A 17910-nucleotide genomic window follows, 5' to 3' on the forward strand; every position below is an offset into this window, starting at 1 on the left:
AGATGGAACACTGGCTCGCTGTGCCCTTGCCGCTCATGCACAAGGAATGAGAGACACCCCAGGGTGTGAGCATTCTGCACCCCGGCCCCATCGGACCTGGGCCTTGTGAATTACCTGCTCATGACCGTCCTGACCCGGAGCGGAGTTGGCCGGATCCAAGCCCCTCGCCAGGAAAAAGCCTGCTTCTCTGGGTCCTGAGCGCCAGCCCTCAGCCTGTGTAAACACCGAGTCATCTCCCAACGCGAGCTCTGGGCCCGCAGTTCTTGACCGGGGATTATCAAGTTGACAGAGCCCGGCTGGCCTCTCACTCCAACATCCAGGCACATTTCGTTTTGTTAATTATCCGCTTTTGCTTTTGACGTAAAAAAGTCAAGGTCTGGGTCAGGGCCACTTGTGTGTTTTCCTTTCTTTCTCATTAAAGTTGCCCAGCTCTCAGGGCCTCTGGCTAAATTCTACTAGTGTTTAAAAGTGCTCTCACTTCCTGACCTCTAAAAAAATCCTTCATCCTGATTTCTGCGAAGCCACTTAAAAACAGCAAAGGATGTAAGGGACAACATGCTTTACATCCCAGTCTGCTCTTCCCTCCTTGGAGGGTGAGGGCTGTGTTTCACCACTTCGCTGACACAGAGAATGTGACCCTTTGTGACCTGGGGTGGCCAGGTCAGCCACCCTTTCGGGGCACCCTCCGAAAGGGCTGGGACCCCATGCAGGGCCTACTTGTTCAGAGGACTTCCTGACCCAGTAGCCCTCCACCAGTGGACGGTCTCTGTGAGCCTGCTCTCTACCATCTTAAATTTGTCTAGAAAAGTGTCAGTTTTGCCATAGGGTTAGGGTTGTGTGCGTGCTAAGTCACTTCAGTTGTGTCCAACTCTGGGACCCTATGGACTGTAGCCTGCCAGGCAAGAATACTGGAGTGGATTGCCATGCCCTTCTCCAGGGGATCTTACTGACCCAGGGATCAGGCATGTTCTTTACCACTAGCTCTACCTGGGAAGTGTTAGAGTTAGGGTTAGGATTCTTTCAGAGTGCTGGTCTTCTCATTGTCCGGCCACATTCCTTTCATCCTCTGAGCCTTGATAAGACCTCACTTTGGCCATGAGGTCACCTCTCTGAGCTCGTCCTTCAAGGGGCTGAGAGCCCACACCACACTTGGCCACCCTTACTCCCCACCAGCCTTGAACTCCTACCGTTGGCCACGTGAGTCAGTTTATGAGGTCTTTGGGGTGCGGCTCATGACCTGGGCACAGAACAGACACTCAGGGAACCTGTTGTAGCTGGTGGATGGTGTCAGCTCAGACCCTTGCAGGAGAAACACCGGGCTCCTTGCTTCCCAACTTGTATCTGCCACAGCACCGAGAACCTCTTAAGTCTGCTCACAAAGGCAGCTCCTGTCCCCTCCAGTATCTTCCTGGCAGACTAACCAGCTAAACCCAGGGTCAGCCCCGAATTGGTATAAGAGATCATTGCCCAAAGACTTAAGGAGATTGCCAGGGTGGCCGCATATTCTGTCTGCGTCATAATGGAACCATGGGCCTTACAAAGGACACTGGGCTGCTTCCTACCACAGCGTCAGAGCAATGGCCTTCCTCACCTTCTCCAGCCACGAGAAGCCCCAGAGAGCCCTGTGAGCCTCTCAGACTCTGGGTCTTTGGCTGTTTATCACAGAAAGATAAAGGTGCAGAGTGGCCGTCAGGCAGGAGGTGGGTGCCTGGGTGCCCCTCTGGAGAAAGTTTCCTTCAAGACTGAGTGCCATCTGTCAGAGACAAGGGAAGATCCAGGTTTTGTGGCAGCTGAAGCTTAAATAACATTGGGGGAGAGTCTTCTTTAAGAAGAAAGAACAGAACATTAGGTACCAAAGTGAGTATTTCCTGAGAATGAGAAAGAAATCACAATGGATGCCTGTAGCCTTGGAGATTCGGGGCTTGTCACCTGAGATCTCCATTTCCTAAAAGTGCTTGTGCAGACTTGCTTCTTCTCCCATGGAGAATGCTCGGTTGCTCCCCGGACTGCAAGTAAGGGGCCCCAGAGCTTCAGCTCCCTCTGCTTCGGGGTGAATTACTTCTGAATGGAGACCACACCCCCCTGACGGTCAGCAGCAAGCCTCACCTCTCAGAGTGTGAGAGGAGCTGTGAGATTGTCATTTTCCCAGTGTCTACCCCAAGGACCTCCAGCCACCAGCTGCCTATCCAGCATGTGTCTCTGCCCTCGGGGGCTGCATCTGGCATGGTGCTCAGGCCACATGGTCCAGCAGCTTCGTTGCCCACGTGGACACCCAGGGAGGAGCTCGTGTTTGGGCCGAGAGCCACAGGATGCAGTCGTCTGGCCTAGTCAGGCCCGGGAGCCATAGTCTCACAGCCCCTTTGCTTGAGAGCGCTTGGCTGGGCTGGTTCACTTTCTCAACGACCAAGATAACCAAACCCTGCCTTTCCCTTTGCTTCTGTTCTTATCTGGGGCTCGTTGGTTCGTGCCTGCTGCCTGGCAGGTGCGGAAGACGAACTACTCCAGATGGACCTAGGCTCCGCGGCCTCTGGCTTCTCCACACGGCACTGAAGGTTTTGATTAAAAGGTGGAAGAATGGCGCTTTCTCTTCCTGTCAGCCAGACCTTAAATCAACCCTGGAGTGAAACGTTGTCCAAGGCTGCCGATCGGCAAACGCACTCCGTGGTCTGCCAGTTGTGATTGTACAAGCAGGTTTCACTTCCAGCTGGGATTTGGGGGTTGGAATGAGCCCTGCCTTGCCCACCTCCTTCCCGGTCTGCTTTCTTTACCCAATTCCTGTTCCTAGTGTCAGGCAGGCTGGGCTGAGTTAGTTTTTATGGAACTTGGAACCAGCCAACTTGAGTAGGGGGAGAGAAGAGGGAGGGGAGGGGGAGACTTTGGAGGGTCCTCCTCACCACCAGGCCCAACTCCTGCTTTTACAGATGGTGAATTTGTCTGGAGTCTTGGTGGCAAGTGGCAGATACTTAACTCCCAGTTGCTCAAAGGAGGAATTTATTGGAAGCGTGGGGGGATACGGTTAAATGAAAGCATCAGAGAGACATGGCTCTTCATGGGCTCAGGAACCCATGGCCCCAGGGTGCTTCCCCAAGGCAGTTCCAGTTTCCCCCAGCCACCCTCAAGCTTCTAGTCCACAGTTTCCACCCCAAACAAGCACTCCAACTGGTTGTAACTAAGAAAATCCCAAAGAACTGATTGGGCCAGTTGGCCCAAAGGCAGGAGGTAGACCAGATGACCTCATGAAGGCATTTCTGCTTTGAATGAACATATGCATACACATTTGGTGAACAAATGTATCGAGCACTGACTGTGTTCAGAGCACATTGTAAGTTCATTCCAGCAAAGCAGAGTGGAGAGATGGCAGGCTTTGGAGCTGCACAGGCCTGGATTTGAACCTCAGGTCCTCTGTTTATGAACTGTTCTGTCTACGGGCATGTAGAGTCCTAGCTGCTTGCCAAGTGCTTTACTCAAGTTCAGATGAGACAGGAATAAACAACATTTCTGCACCTTGAAGAGCTCCCTAAGGCTCAGCATCCACGAGCCCCACCTAGGGCATCGTTCTGGGGAACGATGGAAAATATGAATTCGTGGGAAAAGTCACCTGGAGGGGCCAGTGGCTATTAGCCGGCCCCTCTCCCAGGCGCCCATGATGCTTCTAACCCTGGCTTTGCTAGAGACTGATTCCCACCCCTGCCCCCGCCCACGGCTGGGCCCGGGCAGCCCCGTGTGCAGAGCTTCCCACCATTGACGCAGATCTCTCCGTCAAGGGTCAAGGGGCGGCCAGGGTATGACTGTGGGAGTGCCCCTCCGTGGTTCCTGTCCTGGAGGAGAAGTGAGTTGGCCCCCCAACAAACAGTTGCCTCCAACCTGATATGGGTGGGACAGGCAACACCCCCCCGCTGCAGGAAGCCACCTGTTTGGAAGGGAACGGACCCCCTGAGACCCCTGTCTTCCAGAGTGTCTTGCCTCTCTTGCTGAGCTTTTCCTGAAAATCAGGTCTGTCCACATTGAGAAATTGCAAACAGTTTACATGGGGAATGTCAACTGCCCACATATGAAAATATACACATCATTAAGCCCTAAGTGCTTGCGTCTGGAGATAGAGCGGACAGTCTCCTGGGCTGACCTTTTGCTCACTGATGGAACTGCTGCTAATGAGCAGGGAGCTCCTTGGAGGGATGTTTTCATATGGGGAAGCGAAGCATATGCTGGCCATTAGCCTGAGTATGTGTGTGTGTGTGTGTACACGACAGTGCAATACAAACAGTGCTCGCCAAAACACACAACATCCACTGCACCTCATTATCCAGCCCCACCAGCCTCCAAAGAAGGCTTGCTCTCCAAGGCTGAGTTACATCCCTACTCACTATTCGAGAAAGACTATGGCATCCTTGGAGGACCTGTAGTGCTCAGGGATAAGGCTCTGACCAGACTGCCTGGTTTTGAATCTTGTCTCTGCTCCCATGCTAGCTGTGTGATCTTGGGCAAGTTACTTAACTTCTCGGGGCCTATTTCTGCATCTATCAGATGGACATGATAAAACTTTTGTTGTTGCTGTTCAGCCATTCAGTCATGTCCGACTCTTTGCAACCCCATGGACTGCGGCATGCCAGGACTCCCTGTCCATTACCAACTCCTGGTGCCTACTCAAACTCATGTTCATCGCGTTGGTGATACCATCCAACCATCTCATCGTCTGTCGTCCACTTCTCCTCCCACCTTCAATATTTCCCAGCATCAGGGTCTTTTCAAATAAGTCAGTTCTTCACATAAGGTGGCCAAAGTATTGGAGTTTCAGCTTCAACATCAGTCCTTCCAAGCAATATTCAGGGCTGATTTCCTTTAGGATGGACTGGTTGGATCTCCCTGCAGTCCAAGGGACTCTCAAGAGTCTTCTCTAACACCACAGTTCAAAAGCATCAATTCTTTGGCAATCAGCTTTCTTTGTAGTCCAACTCTCACATCCATACATGACCACTGGAAAAACCATAGCTTTGACTACATGGACCTTTGTTGGTAAAGTAATGTCTCTGCTTTTCAATATGCTGTCTAGGTTGGTTATAACTTTTCTTCTAAGGAGCAAGCACCTTTTAATTTCATGGCTGCAGTCATCATCTGCAGTGATTTTCAGTTCAGTTCAGTCATTCAGTCGTGTCCAACTCTTTGCAACCCCATGAACCGCAGCACGCCAGGCCTCCCTGTCCATCACCAACTCCTGGAGTTCACTCAAACTCACGTCCATCGAGTCGGTGATGCCATCCAGCCATCTCATCCTCTGTCGTCCCCTTCTCCTCCTGCCCCCAATCCCTCCCAGCATCAGAGTCTTTTCCAATGAGTCAACTCTTCGCATGAGGTGGCCAAAGTACTGGAGTTTCTGCTTTAGCGTCATTCCTTCCAAAGAATACCCAGGGCTGATCTCCTTTAGGATGGACTGGTTGGATCTCTTTGCAGTCCAAGAGTCTTATGCAACACGACAGTTCAAAAGCATCAATTTTTCGGCGCTCAGCTGTCTTTACAGTCCAACTCTCACATCCATACATGACCACTGGAAAAACCATAGCCTTGACTAGACGGACCTTTGTTGGCAAAGTAATGTCTCTGCTGTTGAATATGCTATCTAGGTTGGTCATAACTTTCCTTCCAAGGAGTAAGCGTCTTTTAATTTCATGGCTGCAGGCACCATCTGCAGTGATTTTGGAGCCCAAAAAGATAAAGTCTGACACCGTTTCTACTGTTTCCCCATCTATTTCCCATGAAGTGATGGGACCAGATGCCATGATCTTCGTTTTCTGAATGTTGAGTTTTAAGCAAACTTTGTCACTCTCCTCTTTCACTTTCATCAAGAGGCTTTTTAGTTCCTCTTCACTTTCTGCCATAAGGGTGGTGTCATCTGCATATCTGAGGTTATTGATATTTCTGCCAGCAATCTTGATTCCAGCCTGTGCTTCTTCCAGTCCAGCGTTTCTCATGATGTACTCTGCATATAAGCTAAATGAGCAGGGTGACAATATACAGCCTGGATGTACTCCTTTTCCTATTTGGAACTGGTCTGTGTTCCATGTCCAGTTCTAACTGTTGCTTCCTGACCTGCATATCTGAGGTTATTGATATTTCTCCTTGCAATCTTGATTCCAGTTTGTGCTTCATTCAGCCCAGCATTTCACATGATGTACTCTTCATACAGGTTAAATAAGCATAAAACCTACTTTGAGAGATTAAAAAAGATACCCCATGGAAAGTTCCTAGGACTTAACATATAATAGGTGCTCAAGAAATCACAATGATGATGAATGTTGTCAGTGGGAGGTGGGATTGTGTGGAAGGCCCTGCAGGCTCAGAGAATCATTTTGGATGAGGTTGCATTGGAAAAAGGTCCTGAAGACTGCATAGGGTTTGGACAATGAGCCATGATGGGTGGTAAGGGCTCCTTCGTGAGAATAGCAAAGGCCTGGTGGCTGGAAAGCCAGAGTGTACCCAGGAAATGAGTGTGCAGTGGGAGGAGAGGGCATGATGGAAAGGCAGGTTGAGGAGGGCCGTTGGGGCTGGATCAAGAAGGCTCTGAACTTGGTCTGTTGGCAGTGGGGCTCATCTCTGCTGTGTGAGGTGGAAAAACTCTTGAGGGCTGTTGTATCCATGTTCGAGCAGGTGATTGCAGAGGCTTGTGAGGGCCTAGTTAGTCCAGGCAAGAGAAGAGAATTCTTGAAACATACCAGGGCTGAGATTGCTCTGTGTGTCTGTCCCTGTCTGTGAAGTTGGGACAAGCTGGTTTTGAGTGGGGACAGCGAGGCAGAGGCTGTGTGCTTTCCCTCGAGTGGCTCAGGACACCTGGTTAGAGCCCATCCAGCTCAGATGCACCAGCCCAAACTCTGCCCACTGTGGAGCCCTCCCTCCACTGTTGGTCTGCTCTCCTTGGCCAGCGCCATAACTCAGAGGGGTCTCTTATCTCCGTTTTTCCATCTGTGCCACAAATGGGGTTACATCAGTGAGGCCCCGAGGCTCTTCCCAGGAGAGCTCTCTGTGTTCTCCCCCTCCTCCTGTATCCTCTGGTCTCCTAGATCTCTAAACAAGTGTCAGGCATGTGTTTCCTGGAGACTCCAAGGATGGCAGGAGAGGTGCTTGCTTCGGGATTCTTGGCGGCTGTGGAGGAGGCGTTGAAGGGTGGTTTCGGGGCCCAGCCATGCCTCCATCCCTCGGCACCCCCAGGGACACCGGCCACATATGATGGATGCCATCTCCACTCTGACCTCTTGACATGAGGAACTTGGATGCTTCGGCAACAAGGTCCTCAGACATCGCAGTTTCTCTCTGATGCAGGAAATGAGGTCCCTTCCTCCCGCTGGTCACCTCGGTGCAGAGGGCAGCAGCGGCGCCAGCCCCGGGGAGAGCAGGGGTAGCAGCCCCCCACCACACACACACACACACCCTCCCCCGCACTTACGTTCCACCCTTGGCCTGATGACTCAGCCGTCAGTGAGAACCAGCCTGGCAAGACATGACCGCGCCAGCAGCCGTCGCCCTTATTTAGCTCTATCTGGATGAGCCCTCCTCCCCGTGAGCAGCACCCCTACAGCTCCCCGCTTGCCCAGCCTCCTGACCTTTGGGCTCCCCCCAACCACCGTGTAAACCCCACGTCTCCCTCAAGGTCCAGCCCTCTCCAGGGGGATCTCTCACTTTTCCCCTAAATTCTTACTGCAAAGGCCACCCTCCTCTGGTCTGAGATGAATCACTCGGTAATTATTTCAGGTGTGCCAGCTGGCCTCCGTCCTCTGATGGGGGTTGGAGGATGGAGGGAGAGTGATGGTGGGGGGCGGGGGGCTGGTCAACCCTGGGGTGTCTGCAAGCTCAGCGCAGCATCAAGGGGCTCAATTGCGCCACCTGGTGGACCGGCTGTGGATGACCTGTGGAGGCCGAGTAGGGTTGGGGATGGGGGGTGGTGGGTGGGGGGTAGGAGGCTGGGGGGCTGTCGGTCTGCCCCAGGGGCTCCATCCCTGTCACTGGAGGTTGCTGAGGGAGGCAGAGGCTTGGGCGTGGCGGATGATCCGCACAGGCTTCCTGGGTCGAGGGCTGAGTTAAGCAACCACAGAGGCTTCCTGCCCAGACCAGACCCATGCCTTCCCCCCAACCACCATCCCTTCCTTTCCAACCTCGGTCCCTGAAACACCCCCAGGTAATCCCTGTTAGTCTGCTGCTGCTGCTGCTAAGTCGCTTCTGTCCTGTCCAACTCTGTGCGACCCCATAGACGGCAGCCCACCAGGCTCCTCTGTCCCTGGGATTCTCCAGGCAAGAATACTGGAGTGGGTTGCCATTTCCTTCTCCAATGCATGCATGCAAGTTGCTTCAGTCGTGTCCAACTCTGTGCGACCCCATGGACAGCAGCCCACCAGGCTCCTCCATCCATGGAATTTTCCAGGCAAGAGTACTGGAGTGGGTTGCCATTTCCTTCTCCAGGGGATCTTCCTGACCCAGGGATCAAACCCGGGTCTCCCGTATTGCAGGCAGACACTTTACCGTCTGAGCCCCCAGGGAAGCCCAAAGCAACTAAGGCAACTTCCTTCGAGCCGGAATCAAACCGGCAACCTAAGGATGTCCACATTTATCAAGTCTGCAGTCCTCCGCTCTACTAGCTGAACTATTGAAGGGTGCATATGAGAACAGGGAAGTGGGGCCAAAAGGGAGGAGAGGGCCTGGGAGATGTGAAGGTGCAGAGCCCACGGGGCCCCTGTACCATTGACCAGCCTGCACCGTTCATGTTCGGAAGGACGCAAAGGGCTCTTCTCAATGTGCTGTGGTATTCAGAAAAACCCTTGGACAGCCCTCCCCTCTTGTTACCTCAAAAGTGTGTTTTGGTAACACACACAGCAGGAAGCCCAGGACCTGTGGCCTAGGCATCGAGAACAGGCCGGAGTGCGTCTGGGCCGTCGTGGGGCTGGAGGTACAAAGGGGCGAGTATGCGGAGTCTGCCCGACCCGCTGGGCCTGCCGGCCACTGGCCCCGTCCGACTGCACCCCCAAGTGGTTCTGAATTCAAGGTCAATTTTACATTCCACGGGGAGGGGTGGAACAGGTTATTTTCCTCTGGTGATGGGGGGCTTCTACCCACAGAGAGTGGATAAGGCACACCTGAGCTCGAATGCCCCATCTGTTCCCCGCCTCAAGGGAGAAGAGCCTGGGAAGCGTCTTGGGCAAAGAGGTGGGGGGGAGGGGGTTCTCTTGCTCCACATGTGACTCAGGGGGCAGGACAGGTGGCCCTGCAGCCTGAGGCTCCTCTAGGAACCAAGTCCTTTCTCACCAGGCTGGAGGGGAGAGCTCGGTGGTCTGCAAGCCCAAGTGTGCACGCTGTGTCTCTGAGGGGCGAACTGTATTTTAAGCCGTCTGGAGTTGGCCATGGAGATGCCCTCCTGAGGGGCGCCTGGGGCTTGTCCTGATGGCCAGCACGGTGGACTTCTGGCAGGTCTGCAGACAAGTCACGTCAGGGTTGGCCAGCCGTGGGCTGCAACTGCCCTAGACCATCAGGAGGCCCAGTGTTCACGGTGGGGCCACCAGTTCCCAGACACCCCTAGCCCCCCAAGCCACATCAGCACACGTTTCAAAGGACCCCTGGTGCCTGGATCCGACCCCTGGGTTGGGAAGATCCCCTAGAGAAGGGATAGGCTACCCACTCCAGTATTCCTGGGCTTCCTTGGTGGCTCAGCTCGTAAAGAATCCACCTGCAATGTGGGAGACCTGGGTTCAATTCCTGGGTTGGGAAGATCCCCTGGAGAAGGGAAAGGCTACCCACTCCAGTATTCTGGCCTGGAGAATTCCATGGACCACATAGTCCATGGGGTCGCAAAGAGTCGGACACGACTTAGCGAACTTCACTTGGTGCCTACCCGCACACTCTTGTGTAAAGTCGGAACCTGCAGGCTGGGACCCCTTGAGGAGACCACCTGGTGACCAAAGAAATAAAAGTATCGCTTCCAACACTGCTGGCCCGAGGGGGTCCCAGGTACCAGCGACCTCCACCAACACCCCTTCTCCAGGCTGCATTCAGCCCCACAAATATCCAAGGGCCTCGCGGTCTTTTCTGTTTGGTTAGAAATTAAGGGAACATCTGTGACACGGAGGAGAATGACCCCAATCCTTCCACTCTGTCCTGACCCTCAGCTCCATCCCAGAGGGGCAGTCCTGCTGGAGAGAGACACAGCCCTGCCTGCCAGAGCTCTCGTGGCATTCCTGAGCCCTCAGGGCAGTGAGGGGGACATTATTCTCCAGAGCCCACCTGGTCTGGAGGAAACACCCCTCCCTTCTCCAGCCCACCTCACAGGCCTCCTGGGACCAGCAGGGATTAGCTTCCTGGAAAGAGATCTAAAACCGTGTGGAATTCTCCCGCCTTCAAGCCACAGAGGACAGACTGTGGTCACCGGGACCCCGGGGCCCTTTTTCTTACGTGATGCGTCAGACCTCGCCTGTGGGAAGAGCCTTCTCAGTTTGGGGGGAAGGACCAGCACCTCGGATTCCCCCTGATGTCACTAGAACAGCAAATGCCTTTTTGAGCAGTGGCACAGCCCGCCCTCACAGCAGGTTTGGGTTTTTACGTTCCCAGCTTAAAGCTGCCGACAGCTTCTTATTCCCTTCTTATTGGCAGAAGGTGTCGTCCCCCAGAGTCACTCGAGAGGGGGTTTGGTTGGAATCGCTTTGTCTCTTCACATCATCGAGCCACAGACTGGATTTAAACCCGTGGTCGTTAAACCAAACGCGTCATCACCAGCTACTAACTCCCCTCGGGGCTTTGAGTGTAGGCAGCGCTCCCAGAACTCTCCTGCCAGCCGGTTCCAAGGAATGACAGTGCCGAGACTTCACGCACAGCTGAGCCGCCCCCAGACCCCCGGAAGCCCCTCCTGTCTGCTCAGGAGTGGGGAGGGCCCAGGCGGGAGGGCCCAGGAGGGGTGGGAGGTCTGAGGCCACATTCTGCTTTGCCTGTGACCCTCTCCTCAGAAGCTTTCCCAGATGACCCCCAACCCTCTGCAGTAGCACCCCACCACCACCGAGACCAGTGGGTCACCACCCTGAGCGGTAGCATCTTCTGTATAAGTTCCAGGTCAGCCCACAGCTAAGGTCACATCTCAGGGGCCTCCTGGGAGATGGCGGTGAAAGAGGGGAGCCCACACAGGTGGTTCAGACACCCCACCACTTCCAACCAGCTTCACTCTAGACCCACCTAGCCTGGTATAAATCCCATCTCTGCCGCTTGCTGGTGACCTTGGGCAAAGGTCTTAACCTTTCCGAGCCTGTGGTTTCCTCATCTGTGAAATGAGCATCATTGTAGCATCCAACTCACATGGCTTCATTCACTGGTTCCAGGAGAAACGGTTATTTCTGACCAGCTTCCGACAGCGAGGCCGTGTCTGGAGCAAGGCTCACAGGTCCAGCAGCCATGTGGGCATGGGATGTAGCTCTGGCAAGCCCGAGCCAGGCCCGAGTCGCCACCTTCTGCTGCTCCCCCCGGCGCAGGGCCGCCTCTCCACGCCCTGTCGCCTGCTCTAGACGCCCTGACGCCCACCCTCCAAGGACACTGCCCCCCTGTGGCTAAGGGGTAGGGGCAGCTCTCAGGGGGTCCCTTCAATGTGAGTGCTCACACCCTGCCCTCGGCTCCGGCCACAGCCCCGACACAGGCTGTCATGATCTGTGTTCGCAGAGGAGAACGGTGGGGCTCCGAGGAGTAGGGTGGCCTTACGGGGTCGCCACACTGTCAGCGGCAGAACAGGAATCTGACCTGAAGTCCAGGCCAGTTGGGTCACCACCTTTCATCACCGCCACCTCCCCACACCACCCACCACCATGCGGGGAGGCAGCCGGGACCAGGTGCAGGCGGGTGGGGCCCCGTGGCAGCCCGGCCCCCTGCCCCCTGCCCCACTGATGCCTGCTCTTCTCTTCCTGCCTCCAGTCCCCAGTTTTCATCACCCAAGTTGGACGGGACCTGGTCTCCCAGACGGAGGAGAAGCTCCTTCAGAAACCCTGCAAAGAACTCTTCTCGGCCTGCGTGCAGTAAGTGCCCCGGGCCCTGGCCTCCCCTCCTCTTTCCCTGTCCGGGGGTCAGGACCCTCAGCCTCCTTGTGGGTTTCCACCCGGTCACCTGGAAAGGGAGCTGCCTCTCGTGTCCCTCCCCCGGAGCACTGGGCACCCGGGGGCAGGTCTTCAGTGCCCCCCAGCAGCCTGTGTATGAAGGGAAAAGAGCCTAGGGTGCCAAGTGCAGAGAAAACATGTGCTTCAGATGATGTTGAAACCAACTGGCTCCCCAGCCGCTGAGACAGAGGCATGTGTAAAGCTCTGCCCGGGTCTGGCTGGTTTGGAAACCCTTCCTGCCCACCCCACCCCCCTACCGCTGCCACCCACCCGCACTGCCGACGGAGTGGGGCTACAGGCTGCCCCCGGCCACATCCCACCAGCTCATCACAGGCTGCAGTGCGACGTGAGGCACGTCAGTGGGCGTGGCGCCCGCCGAGCATCAGTTAGGCTCCATCATCTCGCACGGATGTGCCGCAAAGCTACATGTAGGCACTGGGCTCACACCTGTTCCTGTGCCCACACGCGCCCTCCCCGTGAGCTGACAGGCAGGGGCACAGACTTACCCACCAAGATCACAGCAGGCGTGGGTGCACCCTCGTTCAGAGCTCGCAGCCCAGACATTAATTGGGCACCTGCTGCGTGCGTGTCACTCAAGGGACACCTTGAGAGCAAGAGTGCAGACCTGCTTTAACGGCTCAGTGCCGGCGCTCCATGCGCTGTGGGAAGAACTGGGGTGTTCCGGGGAGGGTCAGCTTGAGGCCCAGCCCTGTGGCAGGTGCTGAGGAGAGACCACCGTGGGCAGAATCCGGGCTTGCAGGTGGCCGAGGGTCGGCCCTGACAGCGGGTGGGGGTCCCTGGGCTGCCCCCTGCCCTTGAGGGAGTGGCCATCCTGGCCCCCCACGCTGGCCCCTGTTCTCAGTCTGGCAGGACACAGTCTCCAAGGTTCTCTCACTCTGAGTGTCCCCCACTTCCCCAGGTCCCAAGCGCCTGGGTTTGACTGGTCAGTGTGGCCACTTTTTAAAGGGAACCAAGCCCGGCCCTGCCTGCAGCCAAGTTCAGAACCCTCCAGGGCCTGGCCTGGGACCTGGCCCACAGCAGGTGCCCAGTAAATTCTACTGCATGGGGCTTCACTGGTCCTGACCAAATCCAGAGCCCATGCCCCTCGGCCTCTTGCCAAGACACCCTCTGCCTCAAACTCCCAATCCCTCCCTTGTGCATAGTTAAACAGTGCTGGGCTCTCATTTCAGCTCCTGTCCCTTCTTCAGAGAGATCTCCTGGACCCCTCAGGGGCCTCACTTCCTGCTAACTCACGATAATATGCCCCTGGGGTCATTTATTTATTCATGGTCTGTCCCCCTCACAATGCCAAGGCATTGTGTCCCGGAGCCCAAGCGGTGCCCAAGGCAAGTACTGACTACACGTCTGCGGGTCAGTCAGTCAGTCTGTCTCAGACAAGCTTTGTAGAATGGCCGGGGCCTGGCTCCCCTCCCACTGTGTCTGTTGGAGGCCCCTGTGTGTCTGCATTTCCAAACTCTGGAGGTGGAGGAGGCTGGGCAGTGACCTGCTGCTATGGCCCTGCCCACCTGCAGCACAGTCAGGATGGTGAAGCGTTCATCCATTTGTCCCCTCCGAGCTAGGTCTGTCCACGACTACCTGAGGGGAGAACCCTTCCACGAGTACCTGGACAGCATGTATTTTGATCGCTTTCTCCAGTGGAAGTGGTTGGAAAGGTGAGTGCTTCCGGGGTGGCACACCTCACACACGAGTGTGTACAAGTGTATGTGTCGGTGGGGCGGGGATATGAGTTTTTCCCTTGACAAGTTATATAGAAATCAGTTACTTCCCTTGGGTCCATGGCTCAAATAAAATGAACCGTTCTCTTCCTGTTCATTTCCTGAGTATTCTAGAAATGCTCTATGCTTATTATTGTGCACACAACACACACACACTCATTCACACATATACTCAGCGTTCTGTGCTTATTTTTTTGGTTCACTGTCTTTGGGAAATCTTGCTCTGCCAACCTAAAGGGCTGCCATATTCTTACACTGGGACTTCCCAGGTGGCACTAGAGGTAAGAACCCTCCTGCCAGTGCAGAAGACATAAGAGACTCAGGTTTGATCCCTAGGTTGGGAAGATCCTCTGGAGGAGGGCACGGCAACCCCCTCCAGTATTCTTGCCTGGAGAATCCCATGGACACAGGAGCCTGGGGGGCTACAGTCCATGCAGTCGCATGGAGTCAGAGGCGACTTAGCATGCGTCCACATAGTCTTACATAGATGTGCACATTTCTCGTGTAACCCACCCCCTATTGATGGACGTTGGAGATTGATCTCAATTTTGTGTGCAACCTTCCCTAAATAGTGAATAACTTTGTATATTAATCTTTTTTTTTAATTAATTTATTTATTTGGCTGTGCTGGGTTTTAATTGCAGCCCTTAGGATCTTCAGCTGCAGCTTGTGGGATCTAGTTCACTGAGCAGGGAGCAAACCTGGCCCCCCTGCACTGGGAGCTCAGAGTCTTAGCCACTGGACCACCAGCGAAGGCCCCGGCCATACATCTTTATGTACTTTCAGAGATATATCATAGATATTCCTAGCAGAGGAACTCCAGGGGCAGGGTTTTCAGCTGTGAGGGGCGGCTAGATCTCCCTCCCCAGCTGCTGCCCACTTCCTGGTCCTGCCCGTGCCCCGGGTGTCTGCTTGGCCTCAGCTTCAGCCACACTGTTCTTGGCCTGTGAGAGCCGGTTTCCTTCTTGTTTACCTTTCATCTCTAATCGTGGGTGAGACCAAGCATCTTTTCACGTCTTTTATTTGCCACCTTATGCTTTTGAACTGTGGTGTTGGAGAAGACTCTTGAGAGTCCCTTGGACAGCAAGGAGATCCAACCAGTCCATCCTAAAGGAAATCAGTCCTGAATATTTATTGGAAGGACTGGTGCTGAAGCTGAAACTCTAATACTTTGGCCACTTGATGTGAAGAACTGACTCATTGGGAAAGACACTGATGCTGGGAAAGATTGAGGGCGGGAGGAGAAGGGGACAACAGATGATGAGATGGTTGGATGGCATCAGGCATCACTGACTCGATGGACATGAGTTTGAGCAAGCTCCAGGTGTTGGTGATGGACAGGGGAGCCTGGCATGCTGAGGACACAACTGAGCTGAATTGATTCTCTTCAAAGAGCTCCTGCACACACAGCAGTCACTTGGTCAGGCAGAGGTGGCCTCTGTGTGACTGATGAGAAAGGAGAGGCCATGAGTATGTGGCTTGCTGGGTCACCCAAGAGGGTGTAGTGCAGCCAAGGGGGGACCCCGGCCCAGGACCCCCGAGTGGTGCTCTGCCCACTACAGCATCCCCGGATTTGCAGGTGAGGGCAATGTTTGCATTAAAGACATACTGTGGGGACTTCCCTGGTGGTCCAGTGGTTAAGACTCTGCCTTCCAACACAGGGGATGTGGGTTTGAAACCTGATCAGAGAACTGAGATCCCACATGCCACAGGGTGTGGCCAAAAATAAAAAACAATTAAATAAACCCAACATTGTAAATCAACTGTTAGTTTGCTAACTGTTAGTCCTGCTCTTTGCAACCCCGTGACTGTAGTGCGCCAGGCCCCCCGTCCATGGGATTCTCCAGGCAAGAATACTGGAGTGGGCTGCCATTCGCTTCTCCAGGGGATCTTCCCCACCCATGGATCGAACTCGGGTCTCCTGCATTGCAGGCAATTTCTCTACCGTCTGAGCTACCAGGGAAGCAAATAAATAAAAAATAAAGCCATACGGGGTGAGCTGGTAGGCAAGGATGGGAGCTCCCCCTCCCACCACCAGGGTTGCTGTGCCGGAGGTCTGGTGCTCGTTGCCGTACGTATACACTGTGGTCAGAAAGCCAGGAGAAAGCAGGTCAGAAAGCCTCCTGCTCCTGCACGTGTTTTGGATCCGTGCTGAGTCCCCTGCAGACGCCTAGGACGCACACCTGGGGGACACGAACCTCCGAAAAGCTGCACTCGCTGCCCTCCCGGCCCTCTTCAGGGAGATCTGAGGATACACCCGCCCTACATCCTGGGGGACGTTTGTCTCCACCCTGACCGATGGGGTGACAGAGGAGCAATGGACGGGCATCTCTGTTGGCATGTGGCCTGCCTCTGGCCACCTTGCCCATGCACGTCATGGCTCCAGGACCCATGCGAGGGCCACCAAGAGCCCACAGCCTGATCTGAGTCTGAGCTCAGCCTCCTCCTGGGGAGCCAGGGGAGGGCCGCTCCCCTTTCCACCCCTCGGCCTCCTCACCTGTGACGTGGGGATGATAGCAGTGCCTGCCTTGTGGGCGTGGTGAGAATGCGATGAGAGCACAGCACACAGCTCAACAAAGCCGGCCTCCTTGGGAGGTGAACGGCTGAATGTCATCGTCGTCATGCATCATCACTGAGCACTTTGGCTCGGCCATCACCACACCTGTCTAACGTTTTGGAGGCAGCAGCTGACCCTTGCGGGGCGCAGTCTGGTTGGGAGGTATTCATCTTGCCCCACCTTGCTCCACAGTTTAGTGCCCTGGGCTGTATCACATAACCCTGAACTGTGCCCACCTTCCTGGGGTGGTGGTGTGGGCTCAGGACACCAAATCTGGTCGCCGAAACAGACTGTTTGGACCCCAGTTCCAACTGTACTGCTTACCAACTGAGACCGTGGGCATCTCATTTCACCTCTCAAAGCCTAAGCATGCCCAACTGCCAAATGACTGCCGATTCTCGGGATTACCTGTGTCCGTAAACAAGCTGCTTCGAGCAATGGGGACTGTTACCATAGAGACCCTCGGAAGGCACCACGTCCTTTATCCTTAGGGTGCTAATGATGACATCTGACACTAAGAGGCTTACAGAGAACCTTTGGAGATATATATAGATACAGATACCTTTTCAGTGTCTCCATTTTACTGAAGATGCAAGGCTCGGAGAGGTTGATGGGTTAGCCCTGGGTCACACAGCAATGCCTGGCAAGGCTGGAATCTGAAGCCAGGTCCCTGGCTCAAGTCCTTCAGCCTTAGTTTATCCAGCATCCTGTTCCAAAGGAAGCCTTTAGCTGTGGCCCCTGGCTTTCACTTTACTTGTCAGGACCAAACACATGAAATAGAGAAACGGACTTTTAAAATCGGTGTGTCGACCTCAAAAGAGTTATGCCCTTTTGAGGCCATGAAGCCGTTGAAGCCAGCAAAGCAGGACCCTGGCCTAGAAATGCCCTGAATGACTGACAGCAGCCCCGCTCCCCTCCGCCTTTTTTCTTGCTAACAAGATCATGGCCTGTTGGTGCTGTGCTGTTGAAATATTAAAGGGATTTTTTTTCCCTTCCCAAGGTTAACCAAGAAATTCCTCGGAAATTGTATTACACTCATTTCCCCCAGCAGAGGAGCTCTGTGGTAATGTCGGCCGACTGTTTGTTCTCCATGTATCGTAAACTGTTGGCCCGGACGCCTTCATGTGGTTTCGAGGGCAGCTGGAGGAAACGCTTCCCAGGGCCGCATGTTGGATGCAGGCGCATGGCGGGCTTGCTCCAGGCCAGGCCGCTCGTGTGCAAGATGCAGAGCAAGGGGGAGTCCAGCAGAGGGGCAGCCTGGACCCTGCTTCCTAAAGAAACACTAGGAAGAGGCAGTGAATCACACACATGAATTCTAGACAGGCCAGGGAGCGTCCAGGAGAACAGCGCCTAAGAGAAAAGCATGGTGCCGAAGCTGTGATTCCCACTGAAACCCAAATCCTCTTCAGGACCCAGCAGTGAGAAGCGTTTCCATGGGAGTTTCATTCAGGAGCCACTGGGTGACTGGAGATTGGTCTTTCTCGAGCTGACCCAGTTCTTTGGCCCATTCCAATCC

At 54.7% G+C, this 17910-nt stretch overlaps 1 protein-coding gene across 1 annotated transcript in view; it reads left to right on the forward strand.

Annotated features, from left to right (window-relative positions):
- GRK5 (G protein-coupled receptor kinase 5) overlaps positions 1-17910 on the forward strand; it is a 228524-nt gene that overhangs the window by 188665 nt on the left and 21949 nt on the right. Inside the window, exons 5-6 of the mRNA XM_061403631.1 lie at positions 11923-12023; positions 13682-13774. Of these exons, the coding sequence (XP_061259615.1) occupies positions 11923-12023; positions 13682-13774 (194 nt within the window). The remainder of the gene's footprint in view (positions 1-11922; positions 12024-13681; positions 13775-17910) is intronic.

The sequence above is a fragment of the Bos javanicus genome, chromosome 26 (assembly GCF_032452875.1).
Source record: "Bos javanicus breed banteng chromosome 26, ARS-OSU_banteng_1.0, whole genome shotgun sequence".
Taxonomy (NCBI): Eukaryota; Metazoa; Chordata; class Mammalia; order Artiodactyla; family Bovidae; genus Bos; species Bos javanicus.